Raw genomic sequence first — 17874 nt, 5'->3', positions numbered from 1 at the left:
ATCTCCTCACAAGTTCTCCACTCCAGAAATTGCTTCTTTTAAACTAAACCATGGAAGTTATGGACAATTTCAGCTTAATTTTGTGGACTTAAAGGTAGCCAGCTTCATACGGACTCCTTTCTAGAGTCGCATTTCAGCAACTATATTGTACAAAAATGAGCATTATTTTTACCCGTGCTCTGTAACAGAATGCGGAGACAGTGCCCACCTCCCTTTGTTTGGCTGGAGTTGGTCTGTTTTCCAGGCCAGCTCTCAAGGGTGAACAAGAATAAATCATTTCAGGCAGGTTTTCCCCTTCGGGGCTGAGCCCAAACTCCGTTACGATTCTGCTCCAGCCGCCACATCCAAAGTTATGGTTTACACTTTCTGAATAGAAAATGTGACCTAAACTGTACAATCTACCCTCAACCTCGTTGTGTGTGGTAAAAAAACCAACCAACCAACCCAAACAAAACCCAAGACCCAAATAAAACCAACAACTATGAAAAATAATAAAAACCAACAAACAACAGCCACACAAACAAACCATAAACCAAACCAAACAAAACAAAAGCGCCAAACAGAAAAGCCCAAGTAATTCCCTCAGAAAACCTGTTATGCAAGAAGGAAAACACAAAGACACTGTATTTTTGTATTGTTAAAAGTGAGAGGGTACATAATCCTACTAAGGCTCTGACAGTCAATTAGTCGACAGGTATCCAGAATTGTTGCCTGGTGCCTTTCACAGTATTTAATATATTTGAAGAACAAACACCTATAGTATGACAAATTCTGACACTGCAATAGTAGAAGGCAATTTTATTACTGAGTGCCTAATGTGTCAAAGTTTGGCATTTTACCTTTGTATTTCAAATTGCTTTTACTAGGCTTTTCAATGTACCTCAAGCTCTTCACTATAGCAAGATACAAACATCACCTCTAATAAAGTGTTACTAACCTCATAGTTGCTTAGTTTCCGATAGAAAGAGGTCTAATATGTTTAGTGTCACCAACGTACTGACCCTTCACCGAATTAATGCTTCATGCGATTCCTGTGTCAGCTGGAATATAAAACTGCCTAAGACCTCATGTCCCTCATGAAGCAAAGAGTAAAGGCAATGTGTAAACACCAAAAAGAGAACAGAGAAACATTAGGAAAGGGAGAGATGCTAGACAGATGGATGGATAAAATCAAGCGATCCTATGATACACGTGGCTTCCTCCTATCATAAAGTATTATTACACCGGCTTTTTATACAAAAGCCAGTTAAATTCCTCAGCCACAGGAAGTTTCAGGTCTGCTTCGATACCAGGGGCTACACACCAAACGCAGACTAGATCTCTGAATTTTAGTGATTTGCATTGTCTCTGGGACTTAATCACACCCGCTTTGGTTTGGAAATGCAGCAGTGGGCTACTCGGTGACACATGCATGGCAGCGCTACCACAGTGAGCAGCTACCATAGCGAGGAGCTACAACAGCGAGCAGCTACCATAGCGAATAGCTACCACAGCGAGCAGCTTCCACAGTGAGCAGTTGTCATAGCAAGCAGATACCACATTGTGCAGGTACTGCAGTGAGCAGATATCATAGCGAGCAGCTACCATAGTGAGCAGCTACAACAGCATGCAGCTACCACAGCAAGCAGATACCACAGCGAGGAGCTACCACAGCGAGGAGCTACCACAGTGAGCAGCTACCATAGTGAGCAGATACTAGTGTGCTGCTTCCACAGTGAACAGATACCATAGTGAGTAGCTACCACCACATCATGCAGCTACCACAGCAAGCAGCTACCATAGCGAGCAGCTACCACCACAAGCAGCGACCATAGTGAGCAGCTACAACAGCAAGTAGCTACCACATTGTGAAGCTACCATAGTGAGCAGCTACCACAGCGAGCGGCTACCACAGTGAGCAGCTCCCGCTGGTTCGCAAGCTCCAAGGCTGGGCTTTCATCAGAGCCGGGGTGAGTTACAGCTCTTCTGATATGAATGAGGTTGCCGAGCAACTCACTTAAGCCCTGTAGAAATCCCAGATTGGAGTTTTATTTTTAGCTGAATGCAGCCCTGTAAAGTGGCTGGTTCGTGATGTTTCTTCCACTGAATTCGTACGTGGTGGGGTTCAGCACATCAACCTCTCTTCCCATGCTACTCACGCCATGCAGGATCTGCCATAGATACAATCCCACTGGAGTCAGAATGATAGATTTTGTCCCATAACAGACACAAAAAAGAACTGAAGAAACGTACTTACTATTAAAACAACTTTTATATCAGGACCTAGAACAGCCGAGACTACCCCATGTGCCATGCAACAGGGGGAATAACAACTGCTAAATAGAGTTTGGGACATCTGCTGCTGGACAACAGATTTTCAACGTTTTATCAAGAAAACTAAAGATGTGAATAAAAAACGCAGAAAAAAACCTACTGGACAGTAATTTTTTCTATCAATATTTTTCAATCAAATCTCATCAAAACCACATTAAAAGGTCTTTTTACCAAAGGCTAATCACAATTTGCAATGCTAAGAAAATACGCAGAGGAATGATGAGCCTCTCTAAAGACCAACAGCGTGTCTTACATTCGCGCTTGAAACTAACATTGGTTTACGAAATCAATTTTGGTGATTTACTTTTAATTAAAATATTTTGTGTTCTCAAGTAGAAACACACGAATCAGAAAAAAATGACTGTGCATTCCACCTTTAGCCACTCTGCAGCAGGATTTCTGTAGGAAATGAACTTCTGCTGCCTGTGCCCCCATGTTACCTGGTCACACTGCAGAGCTCGGTGGGACACACTCGCATACTGAAGGCTCAGGCGATTCTTCTCTTGCACAGCATCCTTCAGTTCATTTCCCTAAAACACAAGTAAAGAGTTTTACAGACCATTTATCTCCATTACAGCACATCCTATTAAGTGCTTAAGGAAGCAATGTTTTTGCATTATTTGGTATTAACAAGCTATTAAAAGTAATATCAGGCCCGTAGCCAAAGGCAGGGAAGGTGCAGAAGCAGCAGATTAGTTTGCAATTACAGTTGGCTCTGCCGCAAACCCACATGTTTTCAGTAGCTGATCTGATTAAAGATGTGCAAGCAAAGCGAGATGATCTGACTTCACAGGCCTGGTGCCTATAAAAATAGTAATAATAAAAATCTCCCTGTGGGTGTTATAAAGAGTCCAAATGCGGCTGCCACACTTAGAATTGGGAAGAGAAAGAGACTCCCAGAAATAAATAATGCTATTGAACTTCAGTCTTCAGAAGGCATTTAGAGGGCAAAAGGCAACAACCAGAATGTACACTCATGTACATATTTTATAATGTATATCTATTTACGATACATGTATGTATATACATCCTAACACCAACATTTTTAGAATGCGGGTAGATCATCTATGTACATCAGTTCAGGCAAATCAGAAATGCAGATGGAAAGTCAAAAGGCTTGTAACCTATGCCTGAAGATGAAGGTATCAGCTACAGCCTCGGGAATGCATTTTTATCTATTTAGACAGCACTCTAAGGAGGAAAAAAGGAAAGTAAATAGAACTCGAATATACAGTCAAAGGTCAAACTAGAGGGGTGGAAATGCCTTGTCAGGTCACACCAATCAAAATGCATCAGCTCAGGGAAAATATAGCAGCATCCTCCGACTCTTGTGACAGTTTCTTTTGTGCACTAGCATTTCCAGCGATGGCTGCTTGACTAACACCTGAGAAGTCGTGACATCCAAATATGATTGAAATTAATCACTGGCTTCAAAATTTGTATTGTCAGCTAAACAGATAGTATCATGTGAATTTTTTTTCCCATAGAAAATGAGCTTAAAATATCAGTTTTATAAAACCTTTCACACAGAAGAAGGCCATCCTGAGTAACAGCAATATTAACATGACAATTAATTCCACCGAAGATCCTGCGTTTCTGCCCACACCTGGAATGCCAGCCTGACAGTTAAATTTGGACATAAATGAAACATAGTGAAAATTCAGCTGAAGTAATGGCATGTTCCAGCACCATCACGGTACAACAGAACATCCCATCGTCGGGGGGAAGCGTTAATCGCTACTGAACTCAACTGAGACGACAAACTGCGGAATATTCCTTGTCTCCTGACTGCAGATATACCTGTCATCTGGCACAGAAGGAGCTCAGCAATTATCATTTCTCAAGTCTGTTAAATGTGCTGTTCAGGGTGCAATTAGAAGTGGCAGTCAGGCTCCGTGAGACGCCAGACAGTTCTGAGGGCCAAAGCGAGAGGAATTTCTTAGCTCACGTTGCATTTTCGAAGGTGCGAATTAAATCAGTAAATATTTTTATAATATCAACAAACTGCGCAGAACAGCTCCTTGGATATGAAAATAAATCGCTGTGTGCTACTAATTACTGAAATGCACTTGTAAAGCATTGTGTGTCTTTCCTGCGCTTCACAAATTGAAAATAAGCTCCAGTACCTGCTCTGAAGCCCTTACAACTGTAGGCTTTTGTCAAGCCAGATTTGACACTGACTTTAATGGATCAGTCTGCATTTGTTACAAATCAATACTGCTCAGCTGACTTTAATGGGGAACAAGTGACCATGAGTTACCAGGTTTTAATAATATTATTAAAAGGAATTCAAGCAGAAACAGTGGGGGAGGAGAGGAGGAGTAATTGATGGCAATCCAGGCCAGCATCCTTCACACTCCGCTTAAATTCTCCGGGATGGAAACCAGTTTCTAAGAGATGACACCAAAACTGGGCTGGCTGTTAGTCCTACCTGAAGAAAATACATGTTATCATGTTGTTTGCGATGATGAAGAGAAGTGGGGCAGTAACTATCCCCGTTTCATTGGGTCTTAGTTATAAGCCTATTTCTTTTCACCTGCATCTCTGTCCGTGAGAGTGCCAATTGCTCTCAGTATTCTTTCACATTTGCCAGGATAAACCCACCTATGCTCCCTGTCCCAACTATTAACAAATCTGTAGAGATCAAGAATCACCTGAAACAGTAGCAGGAATTCCTGGCACCCTTCTAGCCTAAAAAATACACAGATGGACACCCAGCAACTAAAACTCAGGTGCAAAGTTGCCACTTGCACTATTTGCAATAAGGGTATAAGGTATTTGTATATATTATCACTGTGTTTAGAGGTGACATAAATACCTGTGGTGCGAGTTGCCTTCATTAGGATTTGATGGTTGTATCCTGAAAGAGCTTTGAAACTTCAAACATATTTTAAGGGAGACAGATGCCTTCTGAAAATTCTGGCTTCTCACACACAAAGGCTATGCTGCCTTAAGATGCAGTACTGAAATAAATACACATATTTTTCCATTTTCCCTCCCTTACTTGGCAGGCAGCACCGAATGCATTAACAAGAGGGCAACACTGCCTGCTTTCGCTCTTACAACTGCCAGTTCCAAACAGAACCTCCAAGTCGACAGCAAGCAGAGGTCAGTAAATACATGGGGCAGCATCACCAGTGACGGACCTGCTGGCAAGGGGCTGGATCAGCCGCCCGCGCACACTGGGGATCCTCCAATACACACTTCCCCGCCCTCTATGGAATAACTCTACCATATTCTAAAGGGGACACGCAAAGAGCCACCGCTCTGTTATTGCTTGGACCTACGAGGAATTTTTGTGGTTTTATCGCAGTTCAATTTGGAGCTTGATGCGATTCAGAAAGAACCAACCTGTGGGAAGCATTGCCATGCTCTCTTCCCTCATCCTTTCTACATTCTTACACAAATAGCTTTTGACTTTTTACAAATTTAATGAGAGTTGTGTCTTTTTTCCCCCTGCTGCCCTCTCCCCTGTTCTTCATTTATCCACTGTACGTAACAACGCTGACAATTTAATTGTGCCTAAGCAGCAACATTTTACTGGGGTCAAAGGAGGTCTCCTGTAGAACCCACACAAATCAACCCACTGCAGCTGTTCGTAAAGACAAGTGGAGTGAGGGTGAAGAACTCGTCGTGCCAGTCAGCCCAAGACACAGTATAATGGCAAATGCTGACAACTGGTGTCAGACTAATGTGTCAAGTGGAAAGGAAGCAACCCTGCATACTTCCAAAAGAGCTTCTCTTGACAGCAGGTTTCAGCTATTAGTTGAAGTCTGTCATCCTCTTTCTAATGGTGTTGCTACACAATGGCCATTTAAAAAAAAAATAAAAGTAAAAATAAAGGCCTTGAAGCAGTTTAATTACTAGTCCAACATACACCCAAAAATTTTACAGAGAAGCGAACATGGAAAATCAGTTATAAGGAAGGATACAATAGAAGCTTCACCTTATCCCAGAAAAGACTGGAAGTTCTGCCACAGATCAGCATCAACCAGCTACAGAACCAACCAAACCCAACCCTTTCCTAATGTCGCACAGAGCTTAGAGTGCTCCTGCTTCAGCTTTTTTATCAAGTTGAATACATAAGCATCAACCATACTTATTCTACATATGCGGTGGCATGTCAATCAAACTGTATTCATGTCAGGACCATAAATAACATTTGAAATGTCTTTAGCATGTCAGACAAAATTCCAAACAGCATTTCGTGCTGGATGTCAGGAATGCTCCAGGCATTCTCGGCTCAGACAGGCATTTTGATGTAAGAAAACAACACTAAGGATGATCTTTTCAGAACCTGCAACGTAAACTGAATCACAAAATGGACATCCCTCCCAAACGTGTACAAAGAGCTGCGGCTTGCCATGTTCTGAGGGTGCCCAGAGCGCCGCACTGATTCAAAGGCTCACACACCAGTACAAACTGCACAGCACGAGACGATTAATAAACACACCCCCATGAAAAATTAAAACCAAAACACATAAAAATTGTGTTACCTTATATATAAGTTGCATCTTTCTGAGTGCAGAAATGAAGGCAAAAATGTGTGTTCGTAACAGAGCAAAAGTAGAAATTCTCCTATGGATCTGAGGACTGACTACAACAATTCGCGGTAGGAGGATGACTTCTGTAGATTTAATACAATCTGACACCACTGTCTGGGTAACAAGGTTCTACATTGCCTGGAGAAAGGCATCTGTTGCCCTGTGTGCTAGTTTGCTCATCCATCAATTATTTTTGTTTAAAAAAACGTTATACACTATTCATTTATTTGTAGCTCTTTTTCTGTGAGACTTACTTTTGCCTGTAACCTGGAATGACTGTATTAGAACACTCTGATTATAATCCCCTGTGATAGTTCTCTGTTTTGATGATACGTGAATAGAACTAATCCAAGGGAAAAGTGAAGACCTCTAGTCTACAGGTACTTAAAAAGGAAAAATGAAGAATCTTCTGATCTTTTCTCGTATATTTTTGCCCTGTAAATGACTCACTTCTAAGGTCAGGTTCATCACCACGAATTAATATTCTTTCTTCCTGCAAGAGCTTGGTTTTAAAGGCAAAGCTGACTCATCCCGAGCAGTACACACTAGGACTATTTAGGAACCTCAACATGGGCAAACAGAGCGAGGCTGAGAGACACAGCCTGTACAACAAACTGCCATTAAAACCACTCTGATATTCTCTTTGTAACCAGCATGTTGATGATGTAAGAAAATCCAGGCTGTCCTGCAGAATCCCAACTGCTGTATGACATAGCAACAGCAAAGTGGAACCAGGAGCAGGTGGAGAAAAATGGCTTGCAAGTAGCAAGCTCCATTGTTATTACATTACATATTATAAGGTTGTGGGGGTTTTTAGCTGTTTTTGATTCTTCCTCTCAACTGTCATGACAAAGTACATATTAGCAAGCAGTGCAGAAAGCAGCTGGACATTTTATGACAACATTGAAAGCTAAGGAATTACTACAGAGAATAGAAGTTTTTTCCACTACCACTCCTAAGATAAATGAAGATCTACTCAGAAATGCTTCCATTTGACACAAAAATAACTTCACAATTTGATTTTTAAAAATTTTTAAAATAGGAACATTCTAATGCAAATTAGACTTTGTTCTAACAAAAGAAAACCAAAAGAAAACAAACCCCTCTAATCAGTAGGTTGAATTCAGGATAAGAAACACTACATAAAAATAGCACTTCTTAAAAAGCACTGCTAAATAAGGAGCACAGGGACTGCAGCAGTTTACTGGGCTTGGAAATCACCAGTGTCTTGGCACTACAGCAACCAGGACCAGATGTTGTGGAGGAAGCACAAACCATTAATGCACGGTATTATTTTTCGCTTCAATAAGACTCTTAAGATAACAAGCTTTGCACTACCAACTCATTTCATTCACACTCCTGTCTCATCCTTTGGAGTACCAGCTTTTCATGCAATTATTTCTCATAACTTGTCCACACAATCTTTTCTGCCACCTCAAACCCATCACCCCCATAAGAACTCTGGTTTACATGAGAAAGAATCCACTACCATGTTTTGCAGGATCAGAGAGGAAAAGGGCAGATCGACAACAGGTTCATCTGGAGCTCTGGAGGATTCCACTGTTTTAGAATCAGATGTGACCTTATTTGATTTGCTGCTGCTCAGCCCATGGCCATAACTGAAAACTGTTCATCACACTCTCCATCTTATTTTCTTCACCTATGTCCCATGACGAGACCCTCTCATCTCTTTTAATGATGAAAATGCATGATGCGATAACTTTAGATACACCTAAGTGCAATGGTTTTATGATAGTATCCATAATCATGAATATATAACACAGCAGACACTCAAGCTACAGCTGTTTATAATGAATTACCAAAATCCAAGCTCTCTTCCAGACATTATTTGTGGACTCTACACCTACTGTGGCTGAAGGAAGTTATCATAAAGACATTCCTCATTATTATTATTCCGCATTATTTAGTCTTTGCTATCATGTATTTTTATGATGCTTTGCTTCCTCCATGAGGTATGTGGAACGCATCGACTAGACTCTGCACCCAAAAGCAAAAGCCCAAATGTCTTTGCACGTTCCAGTTACAGCTCAGAGGGAATGGAGCCTCTGACCTCCTGTTCTCGTTACCTTCTGCAGAAAGTACCAAACTACCCCAACCAGCAAAGATGGCAATCCTATAATCTATGTTTTCAGCATCTTCTTTTAAAACCTTCTCAGTATTTGCAATGAAAATGTTATTATTGGATAACGGCTTAATTCCTTAATGACAAAATCATATATAATCTTGTTGTGAAAAAGTAGCATACAAATATATAGCTGATAACTGAAGAATCAATTCAAGGTGATTTTAGGCCTGTCGACTTCAAAGAAAAATAAGGGGTGAGAGAGAGGTCAGTTCTCATCAATAATGAGTTATTTATATGTGTTAACACTAATACTTTCAGTCTAACACTGTTTCAGTAACTAAAATTATGCAACATTGATAATGCTTTAATCAGTGACCATATAAAATTATTTTGATAGCATAAGTTTTAACAGAAGCTTTATACCAAAGTAATCCTACCACCAACACAGCTGTCCCTGATGTAGCTGTGCGTTAGTTCTGGTGCAGGCTGAAGATCCCCCTCACCTCACGTTAACACAACTGCTGCTGAGGATTTCCTTTAAAAACAAGCACCTTCATGTTCCACCTGTCAAATAACACCCAGCTGCTGAGAGCAAACATAGCCAAAGATACAGTAAAAACCCATTTCTGCAGCCTTAAAAATATTATTACAGCAGTATTTTCCCTTAGACAGTATTAGAAAGTTAATCAATTTGATTTGTGGGCTGAAGCGAAAATCGATATTTATCCAGAGGTTTTTCTTTCAATTACTTTTTTTACACTCACTCCTCACCACAATAAATTAATCTGTGTATCTGAGACACGGAGGGTCAAACACTCATTTACCATAGCGCAGTTCCAGCTCCTTCAGGGGCAACTTATGCACAAGAGAAAGAAAAAAATAGTCTTAAAATATCACTGCTAAGGGAGAAAGGAGCGAAAAGGTCCCTGGTCTTGTATTAAGGCACAAAGGAAACACAGCGTGGTTTAAACATTAGCCCCATTTGACTGCTGGTACCAAGCTGCAGACGGGGCACCAGCCGAAGGAGACATCTCTACTGCCCCTTAACAAATATTTCCTTTTTGTTTCACCATCATACTACTTTTTGTTTCACATCTCCAACTGGCAGTAAATTGATTTTTTGCCTAGCGTCCAGTCAAAGATCTAACTCATTTATGTAGGGCAATCCAAATGCCATCAAATGTGGTTTTAGTGGTTTCTGCACCCATGTTAATTTCCACTAACACTTTGTGATCGTTCACAAGGAACTTGCTATCCGCATTTTCCACTGACTTCAGTTTCACTAGTGGCAGAACAAACAAAATTCACCAGCTAAAAAACACGAATAAAACTGTTCTGATCAGCACTGCAGCTCATTAGGGATAAGGGAACAGAAAGCGTCTGTTCAATGATCTACTAAGGCTTTATGGTTTCCATCTGCTCATCAACAGAACGTATAGAGAAGACGGGTAAACGGCAAGATCTCGCAGTAGAATACCTTTTGAGATCTTCTAAAGACCATGGGGTTTAGTATTCTGCCAACACACCAGTTGCAGACACATTTATATAGGAAGAGCTCACGGAGAGACCTTGTCAACTTTGATTAAATTGTCAATTCATTGTGCTATTTCTTATAATAGGAATTTCTTATTCTTATTGAAAGAGAGCAAGCCGTTTCTTATTCTGTTGCACTGATCATTAAAATGCAATTAGCTAGATCAGCTTTCACAAATGTTTCTCAAAAAGCTTTCATTTTTGTCTCGCACAACGGGAGGGAACAGCAAACAAGATCAACGGTTGTCATGGCAACGCCGTGGCCCAGCAGGTGAGAACTCAGGCCCGTGGCGCTGACAGGGATGCAGCGTGCTGAGCCCGAGCAGAACAGCAACTAGAGCTCTACCAGCTAAATGGGCTTCTCTTCATCGATTGGCATCTTTTTAAGCAGCACATTTAGAGGCGCAAATGTTAAAAAAGAAAAAAAGTAAACCCTGGTGACGTCAGTAATTATTCGGTTGTCTCGGAGTAGTTTACTAGGCAGCAATTCATATTGACATGTGACACCATTTTGGAAATCTCTGTGCAAAGTTTAGCACAATTTTTAAAAAGTGACTTGAAAACAGAAGATAATTTTTCTTTTCAAGACAGATACAAGAAAAATGTGCTGAATATTCTTAAGGGTTAGATGCCAGAAGCATCATTCAGAAACAGCTCTTCGTGCTCCAGAAGTTCTGTTTTCAGAACAGATAGTACTAAAGCCTTCAGGTAAGACTGTACAATCAGTTCTTCATCTTCTGTTAAGCTAAGGTGATATATTTGAACACTAAAAAAGTTTATGAGTTGACCAAAACAAAGTATTACGGGCCACTGCTTTCCCTACCCGCATTTTTAAGAAAAGATATATAAATTGGTGTGTTAGTCCTTCTGTGGCTCAAGCAAATCTTCCTTAATTAAGGTGATGTACAGGAAAGTGCCCACCTCAGAACACGTCATTCCCATTTACAGAGACTGCAACACCACCTTGCATTCCTCGTTAGGGAGAAGGAACACGCAGGTAAATCACAGAGACGCCTTTTATCTGCAGGGCTCCAAACAACAGGAAATCACCCTGTAACTCGTTCTATTAACCAAAGCTGTTTTCAAAGCGTTTTCAATACAATTTGAAAACTAGGAAAAAAAAAAATTGAAGCTTTAGATGATTTCTCACGTAATACAACATTAAATCTGTATTGCTCCGCTGGTTGTGGACACCCCTGAAAACTGAACCCTTTGGGCATGTGCTCTTGGGTGGCTTGACTGGCACTCAACAGCAATTTGAGAGCGGAGTCAGAAACAGATCCTAACACAAAAATCCCCCTGTATATCCCACTCTACACAAACATACAAGTCTTTAAGCCTTTAAGAACTACCACCTTTTCTTATTTTGCTGTCCTAAATCTGCTCTACATCTCTGTGGTCTCTGAGGACAGTTTTCCAGGCATTTTTGAGGAGAGCAGAGCACAGACAAAGCACTTTGTGCTAACGGCTAACATAAGAGACAATACAAAAGCCAAACAATATCTTTGCCATGGTACTTTTCCTTATCTTCTCTTTCCTAAATGTAATTAATGCTGCCAGGAACATATTTATATACTACTCTGCTTAGTATAAAATCAAAAGAAAACTAAATTATCAAGGTCTCAATTCAGACAGGAAACTAATTGCTTAAGAGCACTGGAATACTGAAGCAATTCATCCAAACCTGCCAGAATTTCTTTCCTTCATCAGACTGACATGAATCCAAACAGAGTCCTGACTGCTTTTAACAGGGCAGAAAATCATCAGCTAGAAATCTGCATTAAAGTTGCAATCAGACTTATTTCTTTGCTCTTTCCAAGGCTTAGCAAACATATTTGGCATCGCCAATTAATCTTAAATTTGCTTTGACGTGACTAATTACCCCCAGTCTCAAACCATTAATTATTTCATTACTTAGAGTTACACGCGGTAGCAAGGAATGTATCTCAGCCCCACTTACTCAGAAAGCTGTCCTGTGTGTGCAGCTGCATCCACCTTCCCTCCTTATGACACAGGCAAACAGAAAGAACCGCAGTTTTTCTCTGCCCATTCAAGCTGTACCGCATCATGCTGTTAAATTAACATAATAAATTAACACGGGCAGAGAGAACGTGGCTCCCAAGGCCGCTCGTGGGCAGGTCCTGCACCCGACCTCTCGCAAACTATAACTTGGTAAGGTACGATTCATATGATTTTTACAAGGAAGGGTGGCAAGCCACGCTCAGCTTGTGCTTCCTTGAGTACCTGAGGCAGGGAAGCTTTTTGTGATCTGTAACATCAGTCAATATTTACGTTGTGGTTTATTCTTCAGAGGTCAATAATTAACTGCTTGTGGCTGAACGGGCAGATGCTGCGAGATTTCACGCAGGTCCCGTCTCCAGCTTTGCTGTCACTGCATCCCTGAGCTGGACCAGGATGTTCTGGGACTTAAGACATCTGCATTAATCTAAATAACCGAAGTGTATTCACAGTTGTTTCCAAGGTAAAACCTTGGCACGTTAGGGAAGCATTATGGGGTTTGCCACTTGCTCACTTATTAAATGAGATGTGTAAAATCAAGGATTTTGCCTTCACTCAAAACAATCTAAACACTAGGAAATTCAATTTCTCTTTGCCCATAAAAACCTTCTAATATAAGCATGCATTACTCATATCCTGAATATATATTTTAAAATCTTGTTTGCTGTCACTTCATATAAAATTCACATTATTTTATGCCCTGGTTAAAACCAGAGAGAATATTTGTTGTTGTGATTTGTACATTTGCTAGTATTTAATCAAAGTTTTCTATTTAAGATATAAATAATCTGAAAACAGCTCGTAAGTCTGAACACCATTAGGACAACCACCCAGGAAGAGTCTAATCAGAGCACAGAATCCACCTTCTGTGTAAAATAGCAGTTGATTAGCAAATAATCTTATGCAAGGAAACAGAAAAAGGAGGAATAATGATGCAAAACACTTCTGATTTGTGAACCGACTGAAAATAAATCTTGAATCAAATGATATACAAAGGGGAAATAAACCAACCATCAACTCTGGACAGTGAAAATAACCCTAGTCAAGGAAACCTCTGAAAATGGTGAGACAATGTACAGGATTACTGCTACCACTGGAATATAGTATTCCACTTCACTAAATTAAGTGTTGAAAATTTCTCACGCTGAATTAAAGATTGAAATGAAAATAAATCCAATGCTAATAACATTTAGCTTTAGGGCTTGTCATATTTAATTTTTTCAGTTCACAAAAATCAATCGTTGCAGCAGCTACAAATTTGAAGCTTTGTGGAAGTTCCCAGGAAAGACCTCGAGAACAGGAAAAAAGAAAAAAAGATAAATACTGATAAATGCCTCATCCTCACCAACCAGGAGGGTCTGGTTGAAGCGGTAAAGGTTGAGGGCTGCCTTGGTTGCAGCGACCATGAGATGGTGGAGTTCAGGATCTCATGTGGCAGGAGCAGGATAGCAAGCAGAATTGCAACCCTGGTTTACAACAAGGCAAACTTTGGCCTTTTCAGGCAATTGCTGGGGGAAATCCCATGGGCAAGGCTGCTTGGAGGTAAAGGGGCCCAAGGCAGCTGGTTGGTGTTCAGGGACTGTTTGTACCGGGCGCGAGATCAGAGCATCCCGACACGTAGGAAGTCAAGGAAGGGAGCCAGGAGACCTGCGTGGTTAAACAGGAGCTGCTGGGTGTGCTCAAGTGGAAGAGGAGAGTTTATAGACCATGGCAGGAGGGGCTGGCCACTTGGGGAGAATATGAGGCTGTTGTCAGAGGGTGCAGGGAGGCAACTAGGAAAGCTCAGGCCTCCTGAGAATTAAACCTGGCGAGAGGGGTCAAGGACGACAGGAAGAGCTTTTTCCAATCTGTGGCAGAAAAAATGAACAGCAGAGGCAATGTAGGCCCACTGAGGAACGAGGTGGGTGCCCTGTGACAGAAGATACAGAGAAGGCAGAGTTACTGAACGCCTTCTTTGTCTCTGTCCTGAGGATCCCGCACCGCTGAGGCCCCAGGGGAGGGCAGGACAGTGGAGGAGTTTGCCTGGGTTGATGAGGACTGGGTTAGGGAGCAGTTAGGCGATCTGGACATCCATAAATCCATAGGTCCGGATGGGATGCACCTGCAGGTGCTGAGGGAGCTGGCTGAGGTCATTGCTGGACCGCTCTCCATCATCTTTGCCAAGTCTTGGGAAATGGGAGAGATGCCTGAGGACTGGAGGAAAGCAAATGTCACTCCAGTCTTCAAAAAGGGCAAGAAGGAGGACCTGGGTAACTATAGCATGGAAAGATTAATATTTCTCCTAAATTTCATAATGTAGAATATATAGCTCTGGAACGGCTATTTAAAGTATTTCCATTGCCTGTAGTACCAAACCAGGTGAAACTCAAAACAACTTCTTGACGAGAACGTACATTTATGAGAACCAATTCTTAGGCCCTCATTGCGAATTATCTCTGTGTTTGTGAGGAGGCCTTTGCTGAGCTGGCATTTCAGCATTAATGCACATTTCAACATGGAGGAAACATGATTGTGGAAAATCTGGTGTAAATAAGTGAAAATCAGGGGCTTATTCTCAAAAAGCAGTGATTAAACAGGCTGCTTTTGATTAAATACTTTGCATTTCATCATGTATATTCACTTTTGATTTAAAGCTCCAACCCTCCATAGGTAAACTGCTGATTTCAGCTCCTCTCTCTCAAAGAGAGGCTTTCATGAACACATTAGTTAACAATTTTGCTGCTTCTTTAAGAGTCTGTCACTCTGACAGTGAGCCTACATTTCAGCTCACTAAAGGACAACTTTGGGCACTCCTGCCAATTCCTTCTCTCCTCTGTTGCCAGTTTGGTGCGAAGCCTATGTGATAGAAATCAACGATAAAATCTGCTTTTTGGAATGCAAACTCAAGCTTCATAATAAACTACTATCTTCCTGCTTGCAAAGGTTAGCACCATTAATGAGAGTACAAAAACCTTGTGTAAGCATTGCATAAGTCAGTCACTCTATTTGTTTTTGCAGAAGCCAGAAAGAGATTAATTGCATTTTTGCATATGTTCTCCTGACTTTCCTTAAAAAAAAAGACAAGGAAAACATGATAAGAGATGGCAGGTCTCTCAAGAGAATACCAAAATGAGCTTTTTATCAATCCGAATTTCTACCCTTGCATATATGGTCACAGGACGCTCAAAGTCATGTATTCAAAACCAGGTGAACCTCAACAACATAAAACTAAGAGGTTTTAAAGGACCCGACATACCCAGCAGCAACATCCCATGGGAAAGGGGACTTTGCGTGGCAGAGCCAAGGATACAGCAAGTGGTAAACAAAGGAAAATAGTCACATAGCTACCAGCTTAAAGCATATAATGGAATTTGCAATTAAGGCATTTTGTGAAAAACAAACAACAATTAGCTTGTAAAATATGTCAGGCAAAATCAAAACACCTGACTTCCTCCTAAATTTGCACATCCCTTCATTAGTCACACTTGCCCTCCACTAGTGGTTTACTGTTCTCCTGTTTCATAAGCCTCCAGAAAATTAGGACTAAATTGAATTCTATAGGAAAAGATGCTACAGGCTTTCTCCTCCATGTCTGATCTAATCACATTTTCTCCTCCTTCAATCTACACTACATTTAAGGGTGGAAATTGGTTTTAAGATTGCTTTCTGATGATTATGCTTATTATAGTTCAGAGGATTGTCCTTCCTGTCTATCTTTGGCTAATTCTCAAAGAGAAGATTTATCTGGAACAACTTGTGAAGGCCAGAAGTGATATTTATTCAGAAGACAATTTCTTTTCCCTTCTGCTCCCCCTTCCCAGCACTACACCAGCATGTGGCAGAAGGCACAAAGTCCTCATATATTTCCTTCTTTCACACATAATACTACCAAATGGTGAAGAATGGACAGAAGAACTAGAAATAAATCAGTGTCATTCATTTGAATTAGGTGTAGAACAAACTCTTCTCGTTGTGGCCAAGCAGATATGTAAAAACATTCCCTTGTTGTTTTAAAGCACTCTGAAATTCTTTTAAGAAAAGAATGTTATTCTTTATCGACAGTATGTCATGAATATAGCCTTCCATTAAAAAAAAATCTTAATATAAAGTTACTGCTTTTTAAACCCCTACGCTTCAAATTCTTTGAAGTATGATAGGAGATGATCTGTTTAATCAATATCTTTCATTCTGGCATTTCAGTTTTCGTGCAGCTATGTCAAGTTCAGTTCTGCTTACCAGCCCTGTGAAGCCCTTCACAAAGCAGAAAACGCGTCAGGAGAAGAAACATAGAGCCTTAGGGTGGTTTATTAAAGTGTAATGGAATTGAACTACAAGGGAGAAATTCTGCGTTACATCTCTTATGGCCAGTGGAACTAGCCAAGGAATCCGTGTTACCTTTCTCCTTTTATTTGCTGCTGAAAAAGCGGCAGCTGGAGGAGCTTGTTAACTCCATTTCTTCAAACTCACAATTCTGTTCCAGCCCTTGTCAAAATGGAAACTGCCACTTGATTGGGAGCTCAACCAAACGCAAACTCCTGTGGCCCTCGACCACGCCAGTGATGCTTTATTTACCCAGAGGAAAGGAACTCAGTGCCAGCACCTTTTATATTCAGTTTTCACACCTGATTCGGAGGATCAGAATCCCAACCTTTTCTTTACTGTTTTCAGCATAATTCAGTCTTGGTGCTGCCAAGGCTGTATCACCTTAAATGGGGCTTAACTACATAATTAACCAAATGACTTAACATCACTTTATTCTTTCTTTGGGAATGACTGGATTGAAGTTAATGCTGTCTCCTCAACTCAGGCTCCCGACCATTGTTGGCTGAATCCCATGCACAAAATGAAGGAGCATTTTTCCCTGAGGGTCCCAAATTGCCCACAATGAGGTGATTCGCCTCTGCAGAGGAAAGATGGCAAATGGAATGTTATGGCAATTAACTCTCTGCCATAGAAAATCTGCAAATCCCCGTCCTGTTCCCTGGACAGGCTGGAAAACAATCCAAATTTTGAACAATTTTTCTCTGCCAGATTGTCAAATCTCATTATTTCTTCTCATGCACAAAGTGTGTGTTGAAAGTTGCTGAAATGCCAAAATGTGTCTAATCCTGCTATAATGTGGTAGAGAGTAATTTATAAATTTAGGAATTAATTGCTTTGCTGTCCAGTGAAATGTACATTAAAAAACCAACAATCTCCTCTGGGCAACTCCTCATTTTAAACACCAATTCAGACTTCAGCGAACACAAACGCTAAAGCTTTGGGAAAAAATGAAGCTGCACAATTGCATTGTTGCAGTTCACTGTTTTCATTGGTGCTTGCTCTGTATCACAACACAAAATAACAATATTTAGTGCTTAAATGTCATCCAATCCATAGCTACAAAGTGCTTTGCAAATA

At 40.8% G+C, this 17874-nt stretch overlaps 1 protein-coding gene across 31 annotated transcripts in view; it reads right to left on the bottom strand.

The window, feature by feature from the left end:
• The window catches only part of RIMBP2 (RIMS binding protein 2), a 114947-nt gene that overhangs the window by 50301 nt on the left and 46772 nt on the right, over positions 1–17874 (bottom strand). For 29 of the 31 annotated variants that reach the window (XM_065032785.1, XM_065032791.1, XM_065032772.1 and 26 more), the window contains one exon: positions 2754–2843. In XM_065032785.1, the coding sequence (XP_064888857.1) occupies positions 2754–2843 (90 nt within the window). Of the gene's footprint in view, positions 1–2753; positions 2844–12436; positions 12536–17874 lie in introns of those variants that run through there. The other 2 variants (XM_021286462.2, XM_065032790.1) reach the window with 2 other exon arrangements.

Source organism: Columba livia, chromosome 17, assembly GCF_036013475.1.
Source record: "Columba livia isolate bColLiv1 breed racing homer chromosome 17, bColLiv1.pat.W.v2, whole genome shotgun sequence".
NCBI classification, from domain to species: Eukaryota; Metazoa; Chordata; class Aves; order Columbiformes; family Columbidae; genus Columba; species Columba livia.
This window is presented reverse-complemented; position numbering and strand designations above follow the sequence as displayed.